Raw genomic sequence first — 24,599 nt, forward strand, 5'->3', positions numbered from 1 at the left:
TGTTGAAGGTTATGCAAGAACATTGAAAATACGTAAATATATAACACAGTTAAGTAATTGAATGATTTTTTTGTTTTGTTACAATGATTATTATTATTTATTTCATTTTCTTATTATCAAAATAATTTACTATGCGCATCATTTTCTTCGGGATCCAGATAGAACATAGAACATAGGGCAGAAATGTGTGTTTGAAAACATAAGGCCGTCTTTCGTCAGGTCGTCGTTTACCAAGAGGCCTTCTGAATTTGCTGGCAATATACAGCTGTCGTCTGAATCATTCTCGTGGGAATCCTGAATCGCAAAATCTAGCACTTGGAACTCGTCAGATGGACCAGGGGAGGGGGGCCGCTCTGCCCGTGGAGTTAAGGTAGCAGCCTCGGAGAAGAGAGGTGCCATAGTTACAACCAACATATATGGTGTCACGTTGAAAATTTTCTGAATAGTCAGAATTAACAGCAATGTTCTTCATAGAATCAGTGTTCCTGGCATAGGAATGATTCAATAAACCCCTATGACAGTGTGCGAACGTTATGTAAATTTTGCTTCTACTCGAATGAGTCCATGAAACGTCTGTTTCCATCTAGAACATTCTTCATGAACAAATAATCGCGACGTGAACGACTATATGCGACTTCGTGAGGGAATCCAACAACGATGACGAGGAGATGTTCGAGATCTGTGAATCATATTAGAGGTAATAATGTAATATCTAAGCTTTACCTTATTTTATCTAAGATTTACCAGGCGCACGCTAGTCGTCCGTACCGCTACGTTTTCGGCGTCTTCTGGGGACCTCGATTGCGACTTTATTTTTACTTTTTTTTCACTTTCTTTAACCGGTAAAGAATATCACACAAATTTTTCAAGCTCGAGGTCCAATCTGCAACTGTCAAAGTTTTTGTTCGTATAACAGATTGGCCTACTAGTAGACAAACGTCCAATCAGAGAGCTGTGTGATATTGTATTATTATTCAAATTGGACGTTTTCTTGCAAGCTCTGGAATTTTAATGGATATCAAAAATCTATTTTTTTCTCAAAGAAACTTATAGACAAGAAGCTCTTTTATGCGAATAAACATAAAATAGGTTTTGTTTACAAATGTCAGATAGGACCTTTTGAAATGTTCCTCGAGAAATGTTTCAATACATCAGCAAAATTTCATTTCAATTTAAACAGTAGCGACAAACCGATTCGCTATTTTAGCTGTAAATGGCTCTGAGCAGAGCTAATAAATTCAAAATATCATAGCACCAAGAGAATATAGAAAAGTACTTTGTTTTTGCCTTTCTCCTAGGAAGGTATAGTAATCACTGCAAAAACTAATGGTATAAAAGTGCTCGAAAGAGCCGAATGTCGTATATCACTCGACTCAGTTCGACGAGCTGAGCAATTTCTGTATATGTGTGCGTGTGTGTATGTGTGTGTATGTGTGTGTGTAACGCTCTTCCAATCTCACTCGATTTTCTCAGAGATGGCTGGACCGATTTTCATGAAATTAATTGCAAATGAAAGGTCTAGTTGCCCCATAAGACCCTATTGAATTTTATTGTAATCGGATTTTAAGTTTAGAGGTTATGTATCAAAATGTAAAAATTACGAAACATCATTATCTCAGAAACTACACAACAGATTTGAACAAAATTAGTTTCAAATGAACGGGCTACCTAAAAACCCTTAACTTTTGAATTTCATAAAGGTTGATCATGTGGTTCACAAGTTGTTTAAAGAAACGTGTTCTAGAGACTGTTTAATCTCATTCATGTTTCTCAGAGATGGCTGAACCGATTTTCACAAAATCAGTGTCATATGGAAGGTCTAGTTACCCCATAAGACTCTTTTGATTTTTTTTGCAATCGGACTATTACTTTGCCTGTTATGTTTAAACATGTGAAATCAAGCTATGAAAAGAAACATATTCCGAAGACTACTCAAACTCACTTACTTTTCTCAGAGATGGCTGAACCGATTTCCACAAAATTAGTGTCAAATGAAAGGTCTAGCTGCCTCTTATCACCCTATTCAATTTCACTGTAATCGGATTGTAACTTTGTCTGTAATGAATCAAAATGTGACAATCACGAAACTTTATTATCTCAGAAACTAAACTACCGATTTGAACAATATTGATATCAAATGAACGGGCTAAGTAAAGGTTAACTAATGAATTTTATGATGATCAGACACGTGGTTCAAAAGTTGTAAAAAGAAACATGTTCCGATGACAAAGTTTGGCTTCCCTCTAGGTTCCCATTTCATTCAATGTTTCAATATATAAAAGCAACGAAAGTTTATTATGTCAAAGATTACACGATTATATGAACATAACTAGTGTCATACGAACGGATTGTCTCTCAAATGTACAAGTAACAAATTTCATAGCAATTTGATATGCTGTTCAAAAGTTATGAAAAGAAACAAAATTCAAAGACTATTTAAAACTGTAGCTGCTTTGAGCAAATTATTTGGCCTCAACAAAATTTAAATTTTGTATTGTGCTATTCCCAGTATTGCTCGTGATTGAAAAGAATGTTATATTTGAAACAGAAGAAAAATCCTACTATAAATAATCGAATCTAGAATGATATCTGGTCGAATGAAATATAATCGAGTCCAACCTAAACATGAGTATCATATTGCATCACATATTTGAAACATATTTATTTCATGTTATTCGCATGTGTAAATGTTTGTTCGTATGTGTTTGAATGTGATTCTTTAAATGTTAGGTATAGTTTCACTGTTGGCTACCAAAAATTTGTTATTGAGGATGAAAAATAAATCCAACAAACACTATCAAGGTGTTTTTTTTTCTGAAAATTGAAGTGTTAGTGTAAATCTGTTTGAGCAAATAATAAGTTTGAATGAGAAGCTAGGTGGATAAATTTGGTTTTTTTTAAGGGTGTGGGGGGTTGTTAGTAGCTTAGGTATTCATGATAAATATTAGTAAATAATGAGTATGTGTGTCCAATCACAAATGGTGACTTCTCAACACTATTAGAAATTTGTAATTTCAATGTCAAGATTTGTTTGGTTGCGGGAATTGGTCGTTGAAGTTCTCAATATACTCGTTTATTCACTAAACGAAACTGCTCTGCAAACTTCTATCGCTGTAAAACTGTAATACAAAAATCTGGCGTCCGTATGTCACCGGTACGGTCTTGGAATGGAAATGATGATGAAATGTTTGAATGGTACCTTTTGGTTTTGTCAGTTACTTGGAAAAAGGGCGGAGCGCAGCAGAATAGGAAATGGCAAGGAAAGTAAAACATTTTCGAAAACTGCACCGGCCGTGATCAGAAACTTAATAATAAGAAAAAAAGAGAGAATTCGATTATAAGCTTATTTTAATGGCTTTTACCGCTATCATCAACATTTTTTAGTTATTTCGGGCAAAATTTTCCGCCATTTTTGCCACTGTTATTTACTAATTCACCAATTTTTCAATAGTGTCTCAATTCATTGGTTGTTTTTGTTACAACAACTCAAAAAAACCTGATCGATAGATGCCAAAACCTCGATAATCTGATGAAAAGTGACTGAAATCTACGTGCTCAAACCCTGACCACCTTTTCCATGGTTGAATTTCTTGATTTTCAAATTCAGGCACCTAAATTCCAGATAGACGTAGTCCTACGTCAAAAATTAATTCTACGCGAACCTAATAGTAGCCGGGACAATTTTGCTTGAAACAGTAGATTAAAATTGAGGATTTGGAATAATTTCCACCCTAATTTAATTCGTTTTTTTTTATTCATTCCTGATGATTCGCTATTAACCATTACCAAAATATTTCTACAATATAATGGAAATATTTCACGAAATATTTCCACTGATAAGAAACATATTATTTCTCTCCGGCTAACTATGATTTAAGTCACTGTTCCCAAAATATTTCTTTAGGCTAAGTTTCGAGACGCATTCGATATTGTCGTGTTGCGTAATGTCTAGCTAGGACACTGGAATAATTATTATTCAATCAGTTAGATGTCATAGAACGTAAAACCCACTTCAGAGTGTCTTATTTAGCGCAATTTCTATTCAACCCAAGCTATAAAAAGTCCCGTCCGAAAATAACCCGCCATTCTAATCAGTCATTGTTGGTCACTCCGTCACCCACAACGTTTACGACGGCTATTTTGGGGACGTGTTTTGAATGTTTAAGATTAAAAAGCTGCAACCATGCGTGCGTTTCGGAGAATTGGAACTGATTTTTAGTAGCAAAAAATTCCCCTTCTGATTCACAGAATTTCATCACTTCATAAGCTGAACCATTTAATGTTGACGGTTGTAATGACTTACCGAAAACCTGCCGCCTGCCACCATCATCGCATCCCGTTCGTTGATCATACGGGTTCCGTAATCGGCGTACATTTCCATTGCTCTTGGCGGACACTAATCAAACACTCCTCAGCGAACAGCTTTTCGCGCAAAAATTACGTTTAGAATATATTCTTTCTTCCTATCACAAACACCAACTTATCGCAAATCTTTCCATTGTGAGCCCAGAAATGCTTGCATTAAAACACGCTTTATCTTCCTTCGCCTATCCCAGCTGTGACGGAAAGGACACCGCACTTGAACTTCGAGCTTCCAGCATCCCTTTTTCGTATCCTTTTTCGAAGCAACTTACTTGAGAGTGTAATAAATTACATTTGAATTTTTTTCATTTTTATGACTCCCTCCTACGTGCTGATTTCAATAACTTTCAAACACACAAGCCTGAACGGGATTCAAGTCACGGGTTAACCACATATATAAAACAAGTATTGTTTTTGGATCACGCTCGGTTACCGCGGCGATAAATCTTTAAATTATACTAAACGTGACAGCTAATATGAACTTTAATGATGATCAGGACCTTAGGTTTCTTCATAAAAATCCTTTTTTTCTGTCTGGAGGTAGGATAGTACACTTTTCACTATTTATGTTCGAGCTGGGGATTACTACATCGTTGATTACTCTGCTTTCGTCGTCGCTTGCACTCACTCAGTCAGTTCTATTCACTGCGCCTAAATAGAATCTCTATTATGTTATTGTTGAACACTTTCTCGTCACTTCGAAGACCTTAGCCTTGACATTCAGTCTTATAATTTAGCGGCTGTGGTTTGACTCTTTTTTTTTTCGCTCGCTACTTCCTGCCGGATAAACGGTGACGATGCATGCCGGTTATTGATAAGCATGTGTTGTTGTTGTTATTCGCTCGTCCTTTCTCTCGCTCTCTCCCTTGCACACGGTCACTGTCTGAAACGAGATAAATAAATAAGTCCACTTTCCGGGTTACTGCTATATACAACATTGAAAGAAAAGTAACCCACCACCCACACCCACCCCCAGAGAGCACCCGGAAGGAAAAATGCGAGAATTAATTTTTAACATTTTTCTCGCCATTCACGGCTCGATGGCTATTTTCGCAATATCTTTCGTCTTCCTGGTCGGTTCCTGCTTTGAGCACCGCGCGGTAGTTGGTGTATTGATTTTCAAATCTAGCGCTGTTCCTGGTTGTTTTTATGTTGGCTTCCTTATGCTACAAAAGACGACGGAATTTCCTGGTTGCTTGGTTTTTAGTGCCTCTTTTTTCATTTCGTCTCGTTAACGGACAACTGTTAAACACTTCCCACCATGGGGGGAAAGACTTGCAAGATTTCCAAGGCATACTTTGTCTTCGACTGTCGGGGAAATTTTTCATCGATTTGGTTTTTTGCCAGCCCAAGCGTGTCCAGGGTAGCGAACCTATACATTAGAGAAAAGACAAGCCACTCACCGTTAAGGCAACTGTCAACATCAAAACGAATAACGGCAATGAAAATTTATACTGCTCGCCCGTTTTGATGTTGACAGTTGCCTTAACGGTGAGTGTCTTGTCATTTCTCTAATGTATAGGTTCGCTAGTCCAGGGTGGGGCACACAGGAAAAAGGATCTCACTGATTATGAGTTTCAAGTGATTCAGATCAGTTCTCAGGGCTAAGCATATTGTAGCAAAAAGGTACATCAAGTAGAATAGAGCAGTACAATTTTTGTCTAAAGATAAACATTCAGTCAAAAAGTTTCAATATGATGCCAAACCTGTGAAACTGCTTAACCAAAACTGAAACCCAGTGGTGGGCACCGCTAACCGAAAATTTAGCGACGCTAATCGCTAAGTCGCTAACCGGAAAATTAAGCTCGATAATCACTAAACGCTAAACGCTAAACGCTAAACTCACATTAGCGGAACTTTCGCTAATCGCTAATCGCTAACTTTTTAATAATAGTCATATCGCAATATTTATTGCTCGTGTTTTGTAAGATTTGGACCACTTTGATCTGTTTTGGTAAAACAAACGAAAACAATTACTTCTTAAAGCTATTTACAGTAAGAGTTTCACGAAACGGTATTCATATTTGATTTTGTAAAAACAAGAATAACAAAAGTTATTTAGCTTGCATTGAAAATAGATACTCTTAGGAATGTTTTCATGAAAATTCAATTATTATCTGAATCAAAAAATTAGAACCAAAGTTGTCATAATTTCAAGCGCATTGCAATTTACCAAAGTTCTTGGTGTGCCAAAAAATCAATCTAGACCTTGTGCTTGTTCTTCAAAATGCTCCTGTGGCTTGTACGATAACTTGAACTCCATTCTAGGGTAAAAAAATTGAAAGAAGTCACTTTCGCAGTAAAGTATGTTCATCTTTCGAAGCAATTTACGTACGCCATCAGCAACTCACAGTTTTCTAAATATTTCTATTGTCGCTTCTCCACAAAATTTAGCGAATTAGCGATTAGCGTTTCGAAGGCCAAAATTTTAGCGACGCTAACAGTTTCGCTAACCAGCTCAAAAATTAGCGAAATCGCTAAATCGCCAACTTAATTTTAGCATCGCTAATTAGCGAATTAGCGAATTAGCGGAATGGTGCCCACCACTGCTGAAACCCCATCACAGGAAAATTGGAACGAGACGACTCATTACTCAATCCACAACGAATGAATGCACATTCAATAATCTAATCTTGTTCCGTTCCCGGTGAAATGAATGTATTGAATAAATCTACCAGAGGAGAAGGAAACGTACGATAATAATCATCATTGTGAACAACGCTATTCAATTTACATAGATAAAATCGAATTACCACAATTTTATTAGCCATTTGTTCAACCAACCCAGTGGGACAGGGAGTGATGACCAAACGGCCAGCTGGCCGTTCGTATTCGAAAAGTGCCTGCAGGTTCGATTTCTGTGCCGCCACTATCCCCGTTGCCTATTTGTTAGTTAGTGCCGCATTTGAACCGTGAGTTAAATTGTTCTATTTATCAAAGAAAGTGGGCTCCGCATCTCCGCGAGCGACTTTAAATAATCTCGTTCCGTGCTTGTTTGAACCTTTGCAGGTTATCAATCATATTTCAATTATGCCCAGCTTAACTGTGAAATATATTGTTATTAATACTTTTATTTCTGTTTTCGGTCATATTTTCACACTTGTAGGGCAGGTTGTTATTTGCCAGTCGGCGCACTGAGAATAATCTCGTTCCGCTGACAAGTGGGACAGAGATCCCTTGAGGTTCAGTTTTATATTTACGTACCTCGTCGAACACGTGTAGAGTAAAGTTTACGTACAGAACACGTGCAGAGTAGGGTATCCCTGAAAAAACGATGTTGAAAAAGTCAACTCTAAATTGAAAGATAATGTTATTTATAGCATTTTTGTAGAACATTTCGACTTTCTAAAAATTGTTTTCAGGTTGCCCAAACGTGATCCTAAACATACAGCATTGAAAACTTGAAGATTTGAAGATTTCCAGGGGAAAATATAATATTGTTGGATTGGCCAGCATAGTCTCCTAACTTAAACCGTATCAAAAATCTATGGAAGATTGTTAAGTCCTACGTTGCAAAGCATCATCCAAAGAATAAAAATGACTTATAGAACGTCGTACAGGCAGCGTGAAATGCTAATCCAGCCCCTACTCGTGAAAACCAGGTGGTAAACATACCACGAAGATTGAATATGGTTTCACAAAACAAAGGACAAGCCACCAAATATTGAAAGTGAGTTTTGTAATGTAAAAGGTCAGTTTGCTAACGATATGTAGAGAAATAAAGCTAATTTGGATTGTTTTGTATATATATATATATATATATATATATATATATATATATATATATATATATATATATATATATATATATATATGTATGTATATATATATATATATATATATATATATATATATATATATATATATATATATATATATATATATATATATTTCAATAGTATATTTATTTTTTTTGCCACTTAAAAAAACACTAACTCACGCAATTTTTTTTTTAAAAACACTAACTCACGCAAAAAAAAATCGGAATCACCGACACAGAAATTTCTCCAGTTATTTCTCCGTTCCTCTTTTAAAAAGAGTGTCTGCAGATCATAATGACGTAACATAACATCATACAACAATTAAAATCACTGCGCAAATATGAAAAATGATCCAACACTGCAAGTGTATTTATTATTGTCTCCATGACTGTATTTAATCTTAGTTTTCTAATTGTTTCTATGACCACTAGAAGCCCCAGGGAAATCTATTCCGGAAGGAAGAGTTCGATAGCATATCAATCAAACCATTAAAATGGCCTGTGGAAGTTATTTTATTAGCTTTGAACCAATAATTGCAAGATTCTGTTAAAAAAATCATTAAACCATAAAATTCCTTAGTTTCGGAGCATAGCCGTGAAAACCGGATTTCCGGGAATAAGAAAAATAACTTTGAAGAAACTTTTCTTTATATCACTAGTTATCCTCGGGAAATTTCTGTACGAAAACATCGTTATTAACCCTTGAAAGATAGTCTGCGTTAATTTGACTGTGACATTGCCCTCTTCTTTTCTAAATAGTGCGAATTCGTCCTCGCTTTTCAGAAAACTGACTTCTGGTATTTGTTATGTATCGATGCATTATCACCTTAATGATAATTCATTATTTAGTTTAAAAAAAAACTGGCATTTTAAAAGATTTAAAATTCATGCGTAAATTTAATGCCAGAATAAAATTATTTTTCCAGAGTTAAACACATTTTTTCCTTACGATTACAGAAATTTAAGGCGTACTTTTGTCTCGCGATTTATGCGTACTTTTGCCCCACAATAAGTTTTCCAACTAATTTGATTTTTATGACAAACACCAACATATTTTCGGCGACACAAACTATCCTTACAAACAACAATTATACAAAAGATTCTTAGGTTCTGTTGTTTCCGAGTTTCTTTAGTGTTCGAATAAATAAATTGTAGCTCCCAAAACTAAGAAAATTAGTTTATATAACGACTGAAATGGTTAATTTAACGGGTTTATCGGCTTAATCAGTCCGTGTATACTAGCAAAAACGATTTGTTTTTTCTTATTCCGACAGTTTCGAAATAAAGTCACCGAAATTGTCGGAATAAGAAAAAACAAATCGTTTTTGGTAGTATACACGGACTGATTAAGCCGATAAACCCGTTAAGAAAATTAGATCAAAACAACTCAAAACACAACTTTTCTCATAACTTCACACCATTTAAACGGAATCTTATGTGTTTACACGTGTCTACCTAATGTTAGAATGCAGCAAATTCATACAATGTTGCCAGTTTATTTAGCTCATAGCAGCTCATATATTCGAAAATGCCAATGTGTACTTTCAACCCGTGCGTACTGTTGCCCCTCACTATTCTAAATAAAATTGTATTAGTTTGAAATGCAGTGCCTCACAAACTGCATGAATGTGTGGAAAAGCGGGACAAATTCCGAATTTAATATTTCAAAAAATGAACTTTCAACGTTTGTATCAGGCATCAAACTGGCCGTAGCGGCAATTGCCTTTTGCTGTTCGACACAGTTAAAGATTACAAGTACAGTGTTTAGTATTTAACTGAAAAGATGCATACATACATTTATTACTTATCATGGAGCCATCGGAGAGGTAACGTCGAGCCTTCATAATGACTGGTTTCACGGGGAACCTAGCTTGAAAAAGCCACAAGAAAGAACGCGGCTAAATATTGGAGAGCTCGAAATGAGTTGACCACGATTCAGAGCAAGAAGAAACGCCAGCAAGAGGACAGAGATCATGAAGAGCTGGAACTACTGTTTCGGGTTAATGACACACGCAAGTTTCCCGAGAACGTAAACCAATTTCGTAACGGCTACACACCGAGTACAAAAACAAAAAAGGTCATCGCCTGGACTGTAGCAATTATCGGGGCATAACTATAAGAGAAATGAGTTATGGCAGATTATGATCGAACATGGCTTCCCACCAGCCGCAAACAGGGCCTTTTATGGATTACGTAACCAGCTAAGGTCCCGCAGTCTGGAAATCCGTACTAAACTTGCACTCTATAAAACACTGATTCTTCCGGTGGCTCTCTACGGCCATGAATCATGGACGCTGAAAGAGGCTGATCGGCGAGCTCTTGGTGTTTTTGAGCGTAGGATCTTGCGTTCAATTCTTGGCGGCAAACTAGAAAATGGTGTTTGGCGCAGACGCATGAACCATGAAGTGTACCAGGCATACAAATCGGCGGATATAGTCAAGCTGATAAAACACGGCAGGCTTCAGTGGGCTGGGCATGTAGCGAGAATGCCGGATGAGCGTCAAGCGAAGGCTATATTTAGCAGGAGTCCCGATAGAGGTCGTCGACTTCGGGGTAGACCCCGCACTCGTTGGATGTGTGCTGTCGACGAGGATGCACGCGAAATAGGTGTTAGGGGCGATTGGAGGATAGCAGCCCAAGACCGAGGGACATGGCGATGTATTCTGGATTCGGCACTGGATCGATAATCGGCCTGTCGCCTTAAAAGTAAAAGTAAGTAACGCACCGAGTTTAAATATGTGTAAGGACGAGGAGGGAAACCTGATCATAAGCAAGCGCCAGGTGGTCGATAGTTGGAAGCAGTTTTTCGGTGATCACCGCGAAAAGGAAATTAACCTTGGAGTGCCTACAAACGATAACAGTAGATCCTTCAAAAATACCGGGACCACAACGTGACCACACATCACGTCTTCGTGGACTTGAAGGCAGCGTATGATACAGTCGATTGATACCAACTATGGCACGACTACGGTTTCCCAGATAAACTGACACGACTTATCAAAGTTACCTTGGATCGAGTGATTTGTTACGTGTGCGTATCGAGGACACTCTCGAATCCTTTCGAGCCGCGTAGAGAGTTGTGAAAAGCTTATGGACTATCCTGCACGCTGTTCAACATTGCTCTTGAGGCTGTAATCCGACGAGCGGAAACGAGAGCCACGATTTTTAGCAAAGGTCAACTCATAGGCTTCGCACTTGAAATTATTACGTCGAAAACTAAGGAAAAACCTCTAGGAAACTAAGAAAAAAGCTCTAGAGATACTAACGAAAAGACTGTAGAGAAACTAACATTCGCCTCCCACAGACGGTGATCACGGGCGGCGATGAACTCGAAGTGATAGTTGAGTTCGTATGGATTGAAATCTCTGGTACCGTGCTGGATCGAAACCCGTACAGTATCGAAATCCGTGCATCTTGATGTTTTTCTTCAGTTTTAAGCATTATAAAAATGAAAAGTCATATGATAGTTACATGTACATGTCCGTTGAGCTGTTGACCTCCTGTTAAATTAAACTATGCGCCAGTAGGCCATGAAATAAAAATATTAGAAATGAAAAATCAATCGTGTATCGGTTTCAGTTGTCAATTCGTTGTCTCGTTAGAGAATTTACTAAGGAAACGTTCTTCAGATAAAAACGTTTTTCAAGTGGGATATAAGTGTTCTACTCTGTGAATCTTTTTGAAATTGATGGAAAAGGTAAGTCTTTGTCATTTTCGGGCTGTATATTGTCTGGTAAATAGTGTTCAACAAAAACTGTGCCGTACGGATTGTGATCCTTGTTAATTGCTTGAATCGAAATCCGTACAGCGTGTGTATCATGCCTTGTGTGGTCCCCGTGGCTCTGTGGTTAGCGATGTCGGTCGGCTAGCTCTCCCACACGGTTGTGATATCGGGTTCGATTCCCGATCGGGTCGAGGATCTTTTCGAGCTGGAAATTTTCTCGACTCAGCACCAGCGAAGGAAAAAAATCACCTCTAGCGATTAATGAATACATATAAAACAAGCCTAGGATGCGTCGACATCGTCGTCAGTATGCGAAAAACAAAGTATCGGTGCTGGTGCACTCTTTTTGCTTTCCTCTTTACGATATATTTCTATTCATTAGTGTACACCACAATACGTGGTTCTCAATGTGCACAACTCGGTATATGAAGTCATTCGTCTCTATTACAGAGAGCGATCAGAACTTGTTATATCCTTATTCTTTCGACTCATGAATATGATTTTTTGTCAGAAAAAGAAAGAAAATTACAGTGTATGCTCTCCTACTCTTGCTTAAACTCAACCGCTGCCGAAGTAGTTCCTTCCCCCACACATTCCCTCTCACCGCACCACACCTCTGCTGCTGTTCAGGCGACTTGATTTTCTCCTGTTGCTATCCTTTCTTCCCGTAACTACCGGCCTATGGAGAGACAAACGCAACGATCGAATCGCTTCTCAGAGCTGATGTAGTCTAGTCATGTGTTTGTTTTCTCCCAGAAACCTATGCGCCCTATCATCATTTCATTATGAGTTGAGAGGATTTGAGTTTAGTCCCGGCCTGTACACTTCGTGAAGTGCACATATGATGAATAAACGACGATTGCATCATATTCGTTTCGTTTCCATCACTGCTCAGCACTGGGGCACGGTGTATCGTTGTAATTATCCTACACATACAAAATGTGCCAAAAACAATATCGATAACGAATTCTCTCAACTAATATAGTTGATCGAGACTAAGGCTAAGCGTGCGATATTGTTTTTTTGTGTGTATCATGCCTATATTGTTGAACTTTCTTCTTGTTTTCAGCATTTAATGGAAGAAAACAAGTATAAATATACGGCAATCAATTTCGAAAGAGCTGTGACTGAGGTGCGCAAGATAAAGTCGTACCGGGAAGCTTCGAAAGGTTCCGGCGTTCCGATTATTACGACAAGGCGTACCGCAACGAAACGCTACGAAAATTGCACTATTACAGCTGATAGAAAAATAGAAAACCGTGTTAAACTTTTGGAACCAATTAATCCTCAAAATATATATTTCCTTAGAATTAAAGATAATTTATAAATAAAAGATGTACATTTTTGTACTTCTATATCTATACGGATTTCAATTCATTGCTGTATGGACTTAGATTCAGTCTATATCGCGTGTGTGCGGATTTCGATTCAAAAGTGTACGGGTTTTGATTCAGACAAAAAACTGTGTACGGATTTCGATTAAAAACATGTTCTATTTAAACATATTTTTTTCGAGTTTCGGAGTGATTTTAATCATTTTGCTTGAAAACAGTCATAAAAAATATAAGTAGATCTATAAGTAAACATGTCAGTTTAAAGCAATATGTGATTTCTTGATTTTCTATTGACCGTCGAAGATTATCATGTGCTTAGGTGTACGGATTTCGATCCAGCACGGTAACTGCCGATTTTACCACAAGTAAGGAAATTCAACGACGTATTCAAACTGAAAATCGGGCCTTTGCCTTCGCAGGACGCTTCGATCCAGAACATACGCGCACACGAAAGTGTTGCGGACAATATTTGATGGAGTATAAACCGAAAGCGGAAAGTGGCGCAGATGCACGAATGACGAACTGCAGGCACTACTTGGGGAGATTCCCGTTGTGCTTCATCAAGTGCACGTCGGGTCTGGAGGACGAGGTGGGCCAGGAATATCGCGAGGACGCCGAACGATAGTGTGGTAAAGTCGCTTCTCTTCAGGGACCACATCGGCACCAGAAACAGAGGGGCTCAACGTGCTAGGTGGCTCGACCAGCTTGTAGGAAATTGGCCCAAGACCGAGGAAAGTGAAGAAAAATTCTTGATACGACACGAGCCACCACGGCTATAGGCTGCTGAAGTAAGTATGTATGTATCAACTAAAAACGCCGGTAAACAAAAATACAGCACTAAATATAGGCAGCATCGTCAATATCAACGCTCTCATGTTTCTTTCAAAAACTGTTTATGGTGATTTTTTATTCATTGCAAATGTATGAATCACCCGCTTCAGGCACTACTTGGAGAGATGCCCATTGTGCTTTGTCATGTGCACGTCGGGTGGGGAGGCTGAGATGGGCCGGACATGTCACGAGGATACCGGACGACAGTGCGGTAAAATCGGACTCAGTCGGCACCAGAAAAAGAGAGGCTCAACGTGCTAGGTGGCTTGAACAGCTTGAAGCGGATCTGCTAGATTAGAGACGTCTTTTTCTTGTAACAAATGAACAAATATCTCAAACATTTGCTCAATAGTATTAGTGTGTTCGTAAATTGAATTTGAGTTTGTGAGTCCAACTACTTTCCAAATTTTACCCAGCAATTTTCACCTGCAAAAGAAATTTAAACCATGTTAATTAAATATCTCCCTGAACACATTTGCAACCCACTTTTCCAGTGAGTACTAGTACTAGTCGAACGTAGTAAGCATCCTCTCGATTCCGGAAATATCCACATTGGATCCACATTGGTATTAGGCCTTGTTTGTTTGCTCGGATTGGTCAAAATTTGCGTTCAACAAAGCTCGAAATTTTTCAATAATACAAAGATAGCAAATAGAGGTAGCATCTCAAAATTACAAGATTTCCCATTTTCGTGGCACATGCGTGGTAAACTTTGATTTTTTTGGCTCCCATAAATAAACGTCGGCCTGAAAAAATGCTACTTTGTAACTCTAACTATTGTATTATGGAAAACAATGAAGCCTTGCCAAACTCAAATTTCGACCAGTCAGAGTTGAAAACAAGGCCTGATTTTAGCCTAAATCAAACTAAACAACCAATCACTATCTTACTTTCCAGCCCAGCCGACATTGAAGTATACAAATAAACGATTCGTTGTTGTTATTATTGTTTTGCTCGCTCGAGTGCACAACAATATGCCCACCGGAAGTATAACTCTCAGTAGTTGCGCATAATAGCTAGCATGCATAAATTTAGTCCTCATTGTCTATCCGATCCGATTAAGTTTCACCAACAAAAATCAAATTAAATCCAAGTCAAACACTGTTGCAAGAGGATGATTTACTGGGAAAGGGAAAGACCAGCAGCAAGCAGAATTGCGGCAAGTCGCAGCGTAGCAGGCGACGATTTCAAATATAATATGTTTGTATGTTTTTTTTTCTGCAACACTCGCTCATTCGATCCCAGCTCTCTATGGCGGACGGACCAGCAGAGGAAACCGGCGGACCACACCGATGATTGGAGATAACTTTTCACAGCGCTAGATTTTGGACCACTCGTCTGTGCAGGAAGCACCGTCGTACAGACATGTCAGTTGCACTGCTGAACATGTCCGAACATGTTAGTCATTCCAGATCAAAATTATTCAGTTGAAGAAGTTATTATTAGTAACTATTATTAGTTATTGGTCATTGAGAATTACCACTTGCATATGACACGGGATGACTCTCGTGTCCTTGCGATTTCAGGTAGCATTTCTTTCCAGTCAAACGATTCTGCCGAGTTATGTCGAGTGGTGTTGTGCATGCAACTGACAGTTACATCCATATTACATATTACTGAATGACCTAATCACAAATTTCTAACTTACATCATTAAAACTAGCGCGATATTAAAAATATTATCGCATTTAGTGGAAAACAATTCTATTACAAGGACTTTTAGCCACTTTGTCATTTGTCTTCGGTGCCATCTTCACGATGTACTTGTTAACGGTTATACCGCTAGCTTAGCTTAGCTTGAGTAGACTGCCAGTAGTTGCACCCCGTGATTCGTCGAACCAACATAATTGCAAAATGAATCAGATAAGTGCTTGGGACTAGCATTACATTCTCATTGTGCAGAATTTACTTGTTCATAATACTTTTACCACTTACTGACGCCTGCCACGATCGGAAGACTGTACTACCAGGTAAGGAAAGAGATGGTGATGCTCGTTTTATTTAAAGACGAATATCACAGTATCAAGTGCTAAACTCTAGTCACTTTTTGGTAAATGATGCTAGGGTAGGTGAGCCAGTTATGGCAAGTGCACCAGTTATGGTACCAGTTATGGCAATACACCATTTAAACTCCATAGGCCATAACTGGTTCATGCCATAACTGGTACATTTTTTAGGTATTGCCATAACTGGTACTCCTCCCCTATATTTTACGCGAAACTAAAATTTGAAATAACCCAAAGCCCATTGTGCAAATTCCTTCATTCTATCACCTACGCCGCACCGCCTACGTTGCGACATAAATTCTCTCCGTAGGTATTTAAGACAATCATTCGAGTTTTTCATCATACAAGTAGCAGGTTTGTTCATCGTCACATCGTGCTGTGGCTATCGGCTGTAATGGAGTACCATGCTGTAAAAGTGTTGTAATTGGCGGGGAACGCTGCCAGTTGGCAATTCGCAATGACGCGAAATTTAACAAACTTCTATCGGGTGTCACTATCGCCCAGCGAGGTGTTCTACCGAATATCCAAGCTGTTCTGCTACCGAGGAAACGCAGGGCTCGAAGCTGGTCCCTTTCAGTGACTTGGTCTCTATTTTCAGGCAAGTCACTTAAAAGTCGCTTTTTTCATCAAAAGGTCGCTAAAGTCACTTTTTCAAAGATATTTGTCGGATACAGCTCTCAGCGCGAATGAAGCAGTTTACAATATTCAATTTCTCAAGATTTTTTTTTAAGAGACAGTAATTCAAATTGAGCGTGTTAATGTTGATACGAATCGAAAGCGTGAGAGAAGGGTCAAGCCTAATTTACCCGTACCATCTGCCACCGTCAACGGAACGGACCGTGCAAACTGTCGCATTTGCAAAGCGAAATTTTTTCAAGTTATAGCTGAATTTATTCCAGATTTCAAGCAATTTTCAGTTTTTCGCGCAGTTTCAGAAGCTCTTCAAAAACATCTGACATCTCTGCTCGTGTTCTTTGTTTCCGGTACTCTTTTTTTCGTCGTTTTATTGATCCAGATGAATTTGCAAGCTCGCGTTTTTTTTTTCTATTGAACTTTTCTGTTTTTTAAAGAAAAAAGAAGTTCCGTTTATGATAAGAAATGGAAGAAAAAAAGCACGAAACAAAATATCTGAAAATAACAATTGAAAGACATGAGGGAGAACTAAGGTTTCCGCGCAAGGATGAGGACGAGAAAAGGCGAACTGCGGATAAGTATGTTTCGATAAGCATGAAAATTATTGTATTTATAATAATAATGTATTTTTATACAATCCAGATTGTTTTTGAAAGCTAATGGTCGCCTTAAAAAAGCCATTGAAAAACATGATATGGCGGAGGTCGAGCTTGCTCAGGCAACGTTAGAAGGTGTGTCGATAGTTCGAAGGAACAATTTACACAAAAGTGTGCTGCTGATGAAGTACGACAAACAGTGGAGAAAAAAATATACCACAATACCACAATAGATCAAGAAAAGGTCGCAGTGGTTCAGTCTTCTACAAAAAAAAACCACTGGCTCTTTTATGAAAAAACGTAACAACTAGCATTTTATGCTATCTGTTTGACGACTTTGTAGTCATTATTTGGTCATTTTTCAATTGATATAAAGTCACTGTTTGGTCACTATTTTTTATATTTTGGTCACTAAAGTCACTACCATTGCATTGCCTAGCCGCTTCGAGCTCTGGAAACGGGAAAGAAGGCTTAACTCGATTAATTCCCAGCTTTGTAAAAATTGAAACCAAAGCAAAGCATAGCCTTAGTGCTACATTCCAATTCGGAACTTGACCTTCTGTTTATTATACACAGACTTCGTAGCCAACTGTTTGATGTGCAGGACAATTGCGGAGCTAGCGCTACGATCCTACTGACACTAACAGTCTATCCCGAGCCGAGACTCGAACCTACGACGACTGGCTTGTTGGACCAGCACCGTACCTCGAGACCAACTGGAAGGTTAAAAAAAATTGAAACCAACCGTTCTTTTAAGGACGACGAGACAGCAAAAATGAGTTTCTGCCTCTAATTAAAATTTTAAGTGTGACATAACACTTTCATCGAGCACGATTCAGTTTCACTCACATCGTTGAAGAAAGTTGAAAAATAATTATTACTGGCTGTACCGCTTCCGGCAATCAAATTGATTAACCTCAAACGAGCAAGAAATACATGACATAAACCAGGCTGTCGTAATTCTACATTAACCTTGGGCTCGTGTCTTATGCACAACCTCTTCAACTGTTCGTATTTTCTTAGCATGAGGTTGAAAATGAGTTAGCAAAGGAGGTTATCATTTAACATTGTTTGATTATTGATACTCTGAAGATTATGAGAAATTTTCTTTTTTATCGAATCTTTCTGGTTTTCACATAGAATAACGATATACCCGTCTGCCGTCATAATCCCATTGATTTGGGTAATTTTTTTACGCCAACCAATGAGAAAAAGCACCAATCCATTACATTTCCTCCGTCGTGTTTCATGATTGGTTGCAAATGTCTGTCCCTTAACGCTCCATCGCCATACTATTAGTCACCGTTTCTTGGTAATCAGCTCAAACATGACTCATCCGGTATGATGACATGCTTCCAGAACTTTAGCAGCCTACATAATGAAATATTCGTTTGATAATAAATTATTTATATCACACTAACTATGTGATGGCTCACAACGATAAAGATAATATGTAGGATAATCGCTCCTATATTCATCTCAGTACCTAATCATCTCATCACGCCATTTTGATCAATTTATCATCAAATTTTACCATAATTTCAACGTAAAACTTTCAACCACTTGACAAAATCGAGAAGCAAATAGATTTACTTTCAAAAATTTGTAGAAATTTGACGGTGAATTGGACAAATAAGAGAAATAAGATGGACAAATAAGAGATATGAGATGAATAATGGAGCGATTACTCTATTAATTTTATAGTCACAGAAGAAATTAACGATGTTTTTAAAGCAATACACAATTTAGAGTTATATACCAAAAACTTATAAGTTTAACTCAAGTTTGTACCCTCCCATATATTTTCTGTTCTCTCGGCTTCGATTCCTTTCTGCAATTAGAACTATAACTACGTATAGAAAACGACATCTGATAAAGAGACATCCAACGGATAGTTAAGACAATTTCACGAGTATGTCCGTTAATTGTTTTCGATAACACCATCAACTTCTTAAGGTGCTACGCAACGTCTAAATCACAATTTATGTCGAAACCCTTTTACACACAATCGCTTTGGCAGTTTTAAAAACAGTGCTATCTGGCTACATTTTCAGTCCCAGAACCATCGTCAATTCCTTTGGCACAAAAGAAAGAGTTTCTATAGCTATTTGAGGCAATTTAGTTGCAAACACGTTCTGCGGCCGACAAAAACACGGCAAAGCTTTTATCGACTTTTTGCTTGGGAAACTCCTCAACTGAGTTTTCGACGAATTCAATGAAAGAGTACGAGATAACTAGATTAATTCTTCTGGTTCGAAACTACTGAAAACACTAATTGTGCTTCTACAGAAGAGATTTTGTTTTCAACTCTACACAACAGGTTATCATAACAACTTCAGTCCGAAATGGTCATTCTGAAAACAAAAATGAATTCATTTATAACATTTTTCTCATTTATCACCCCAGCGCTGTAACAGAGAAAGCCGCTCGACAGCTAAAGGGTTACAAAAAGCCCACTTTCTTTTTATGCTTTCTTCTCCTGTCGAGAGCAACTTATGCCAAAAGCAATAAAGCGCAGTCACATGGCCTACAGTCGTACTGGTTGGTGGTGGGTAAATATGTACTCGTGATCCCAGCCTTATTCTTCTGCAAAACCCTCGCGACTTGTGCACCACCGGAGGGCAGTCTAGAACGGTTCCATTGGGACCGACCCGGTTTGCAATCGGTGTAATAATTAAGAACGTGGATTTACGTAAATTGGCCTGTGCTAGCGTGTGTGTGGTTTTGTTCTGCAGTAGTTAGTTAGTAGTTAGCTACAACACGGCTAGAATATAAGGTAAAAGAAAACAAATCACAAACTATTGCTTTGATGGAGCTGCGTGGTATTTATCCATCGTTTTCATACGCTGCGTCAACATTAATAGGAAGTATTTACGAGTTAGTGTCTTTTTTTTCGTTTCACAGTTCTAGGCTCTGAATATACTGCTATGCAAGCATGTTTGGAAGTGGTTCAGTGCCAAACTTGCGGTTTGCGGTAATCTGAGTTCCGTTTCATAGGAGTTACGATGACTGATTAATATTTTCAGGACTCAATCCTATTGGGAATCTGAAGGTTAACCATCAATCCTCTGCTGAGAAGCAAGCAAGCTGCTCTGAGTGAGTAACAATCGAGGTAGGCCTAAAAAATAAACAATAAAATCACCAGAACAATTTATTATCAGTTCAGGTGTCACCCGGAAAGAGGCCTGAGGGACACCGTTGTTTTATTAGATTGCTCTCTGTCGTGTGTTACTATTTTGGGTTCAGCAGCAGTGTCAATATATACTAGGTCACAGCTGGACTATAAACCATTGTCGTCTTTTGAGCAGGTGCGTGACCCGAATATTCGTATAGCGTAGGTCTAGAGGTCTTCCGATTTTTATGCTTCCGGTAGAATGCTTAATGAAAAAGGGTGAAACAGGTGCGTTTTATAATACGGTTTGCTAAGTAAAGTTTCTTAAAATTAGTTTTTTTTTCTTATGTGCGACAGTACTCACGCTTGAAAAGTAGGTATACAAACCAAGGAAAAGTTATGAGCAAATATCGGCACATTTCACAGTCTATAGCCGGCTGTAACCATTTCCACAGCAAAATTTAGATTCATTTCAGTACCACGAAAAAATGAAATTTTTAGAACGAGCTTCGGAATAAGAGTAAGAGTCGAATGTTATTGTCCATCAACTCAATTCATCAACATCTTTATTTTAGGCAGCCAGAACCGCACGTTTGCATAAACAGAGGTTGTTTTTAGAGCGTCTTACCCGGGACGTCCCGGGATGGATTTCCCGGGAAATTTCAATTTCCCGGAATTCCCGAATCCCGGGAAACAGTTATTCAAATCCCGGGAAGTATTTTCTTCAATAAGAAATATTGGAAAATCGATATAAAATTACAGACTCTGTACACTGTTGTGCAATGGTGAATGAAATTGTATAGCCATGTGCTCATGAATGACTTTTATTTTCCTTTAATATATTTTGATTCGTGTAAAAAATGCGATTTGCTCATTAGTTGACATTTAACGCACATTTATTTCATCATCATGCGACGATTCGAAAAATACCATTCTTCCAAAACACAAAGACTAGATTAGAGAAAGTAGAATATGAAAGGACTTTTACAAGTGATCGTAGTTTTTAAGAAATGCGATTGAGGAAAGGAATATTCCATTCCAACGCACACTCATTACTCAGCAATTCATCATCACGCAAGGAGTAGCAGAAATGCTTGCGCGGGAAAGTAGAATATGAAGGGATTTGCACAAGTGATCGTAGTTCATAAGAAATGCGATTGAGAAGAGCAATATACCCTACACCAACGCACACTTTTCATTCATCATTTCATCCTCGCGCGAAGACGCAACAAGTAAGTGAATTCCTTGCACAATTAAAAGATCGCCATTGTATCACCACGCGAGGACGAGACTGGGGAAAATAGGATCAGCGCATATAAAAGGACGTACACAAGCGATTGTAGTTTATAAGTTTGATTGCAGCAGACGAAGTACACAAACAAGGGAACAAACAGAACTTCTAATTAGAGATTCCGCACAGTATGAAAACAGTTATTAGTTTGTCGCCGCCGTAAACAACAAGTCGAGAATAATCATATTGAAAAAGGTTGGTCTGTCATCCAGCAGCAGTTTCGAATCTATTATTAGAGTTAACTATTCATTATTGTGCCCGGCGATAACGAAGCGCAATCCTTGAAATGTCCACAGCAACTCTCGTGCAAGGGCTCATCTACCAGTGGCCTTTTACAACACTTGCAGAACAAACACAAAATCACCGTAAAACGACCATCCTCTGAAGAAGCGGTAACTACAAACCCAAGTCCTCGTAGAGTGTCGGAGCTAAGTAGTCCTCCTACAGGATCTTCGTTGATGCAGTTTGTGAAACAAAAATTACCAGCCAAACTAATGAACTTTATTAATTTTTTCGAGAAATGATCATCTTTTTATATTGTTTTAGGAATTTGATTCCTTTTCTCATTTTATGTGACAAAAATAAATTCCAAATTAAATAAATCGCAGTTATTTTACGTTTCTTTCAAAATTTCTTTTACATCCCGGGATTCCGGGATTTCCCGGGAAATCATATTTATATTTCCCGAATCCCGGGAAGCCACAAACAGTCGGGAAATGGATGCTCTAGTTGTTTTATTATTTGGCGTAACACCGCTTGAAATCAGCACAATTACAGTAAGAATACAGTAAAAGCAACTTAATTCAACGTAAAAAGTAACAGAAACCAATTAGGAGCATCACAAAAATCATCTCTAAAATGCGTTGATAACTTCTAGTTTTGAAAACTTCTGTCATTAACACGTTTTTATTTACTTGACAACCGTCTTGAAAACGACTCTACTTCAGACTGTATCTGTGCCTACTGCACGAATTCTTATATCATAGTAATCCGATCTAATGGCGTTGCTCTTCCAAAAAAGGTCGGAAAAAGTCGAAAATTGATTTTCCAGGTTTTCAAAAAAAAAATCCCAGTTATGATTTTTTAAACAACTGCTGCTCACAGCGAATCCGTTCACTGAGTTTGGTTCGGCGTACTCGTACGGTTAAAAAAAGCTATTGTTTTTTAAAATTTGTTTTATATTTATATATTTGTTTGTATAGTTTTTACTTTAAATTTTCCGGAAAAATTTACAATCCCGATTCCTTGAAAAAATATACAATTTTTAGACCCATCGTACCGTTTTGAACGATCGTAAAAATCCCCATTGCCTTCTTATCTTGGTTTGAACTGAACTCCCGGAGCAGAAAGTCAACCTAATAAAAACAAATACTTAATTTAATAATTGATCCATCAAGCAAGCTATAATCCGTTTCCTTGGAGCCCGACCCGGCCTTCTCTGCCCACCAGCCTGCGAATTCAAATTCTTAATCATAATAATTATAATAACCATTCCGGATGATTGTCGTAACCAAGAATGGACTGTGCCGCTGAGTTCCCCTGAAACTAATTCCCCGGGGCGTTAAAAATAGCTTCCACTGCTAGCGCTGCAACTGCGCGGGACGGGTAGTAATTAATTGTTTTCGCTGGAAAAGCTCAACCGAAAATTGAATGAAAGCGAACGCGATGCTTGTGACCTTTTGTTAGAGCGGTGGATGAATCGGAAAAAATAACCAAAAAACGGACCGTAAGGGTCAAATACCTCGTTGTTGCTCCGTAAGTTTTTTCAGTAGCCGTTTAGGCAAGATTAGAATACGAAGCGAAAAAAAGGAAACAGAGTCTCAATCTAGATCATAAATTAACGTATTGCATTGCGACCGCTTGCAGTTAACGATTATTCCAACGAAGCAAATTTATGGCACGGGTTCTGCGTGAGAAATTTGTGCAAGTCAGAATACTGGAGCAATTTTATGCCAGCTGGCCAAAGTTTTGATTTGATTCTCCTCGAAGTGTCTAAAACGATTAAATGACTTGCTACGAATTTGCTCCTATAGTTCTGAAATGGTCCCAACCAACATTTTTTTTTTCAATCACAACATGACTTTTCATCCTCTGATTCAACTTGTTGTTAGTTGGTGAGTGTGTGATAATTTGCAAAACCCAGCACATCCTGGCTCTCAGAATAACACCATAAACCCTCCCCATCTGAAGCAACATTCAGTACCAATGGGCAATCAATATTCCGAAGGCAGTCGTTAGAGCTAGCCTACGGCCGCGCAGTAAGATTTTCCCAGATGGAAAACCATAAAGCTTGGATAAATAGCGGGATTTTCCGCGTTGTTTGCCCTTGTACTCACAGTGGGTCGCCCTGAAGTAAACACAAAAGCATCAAAGCCAATATTAATTTTTTTTAAATAAAATTCACTGAGAACAAGTAAATTGAAATTGTAATGGACTCCGTTTCCTATCTTAATCTTTTGTTATTGCAAACAAAAATACAAGATTAAAACCTACTGTGCGATTGATCCCCAATACCAAAAACAACATTTCATGACAAAAAGTATATGAATACACGCAGCTCGGCATTCCACCATCATCGATCGGCCCCGTCGGGTTTCCGAGGCGGCAGCGGGGAAAATCTGAAAAGCTTTGACACTCGAATCAGGAAAGAGATGGCCTTTTATTCGCCACCGATAAGCTCGCCCTCACCGCAAAAGATGTACCCCCGCCACCCGTGGGAAGCTAAGCAGCTGGGGAGGATGCTGTGTGTTGTGGAGAAAATAGCGATCTTTATCAGCGTATGCTAAAATTGCCAGGGAAGGAGCACATAAACATAGTGAAGCCCTTCATTCCGTTCTGTCTTTCTTGCCCGTGGTATGCCATGGCACTTTCGTGTGACTTTGCGGACATGCTGTAGGACTTTTGTCCCATTGAAGTGAAAATCTCTGCTCACATCTCTAGAGGAGTGGAAA

General features: G+C 38.4%; 1 protein-coding gene across 3 annotated transcripts in view; it reads right to left on the reverse strand.

Moving 5' to 3' along the window:
• LOC129733305 (facilitated trehalose transporter Tret1-like) overlaps positions 1-24,599 on the reverse strand; it is a 235,512-nt gene that overhangs the window by 202,451 nt on the left and 8,462 nt on the right. For all 3 annotated transcript variants that reach the window (XM_055695075.1, XM_055695072.1, XM_055695073.1), the window contains one exon: positions 4,304-5,245. In XM_055695075.1, coding sequence (XP_055551050.1) covers positions 4,304-4,381 — 78 coding nt within the window. In that variant the 5' untranslated portion in view covers positions 4,382-5,245. The remainder of the gene's footprint in view (positions 1-4,303; positions 5,246-24,599) is intronic.

This window comes from Wyeomyia smithii, chromosome 3 (genome assembly GCF_029784165.1).
Source record: "Wyeomyia smithii strain HCP4-BCI-WySm-NY-G18 chromosome 3, ASM2978416v1, whole genome shotgun sequence".
NCBI classification, from domain to species: domain Eukaryota; kingdom Metazoa; phylum Arthropoda; class Insecta; order Diptera; family Culicidae; genus Wyeomyia; species Wyeomyia smithii.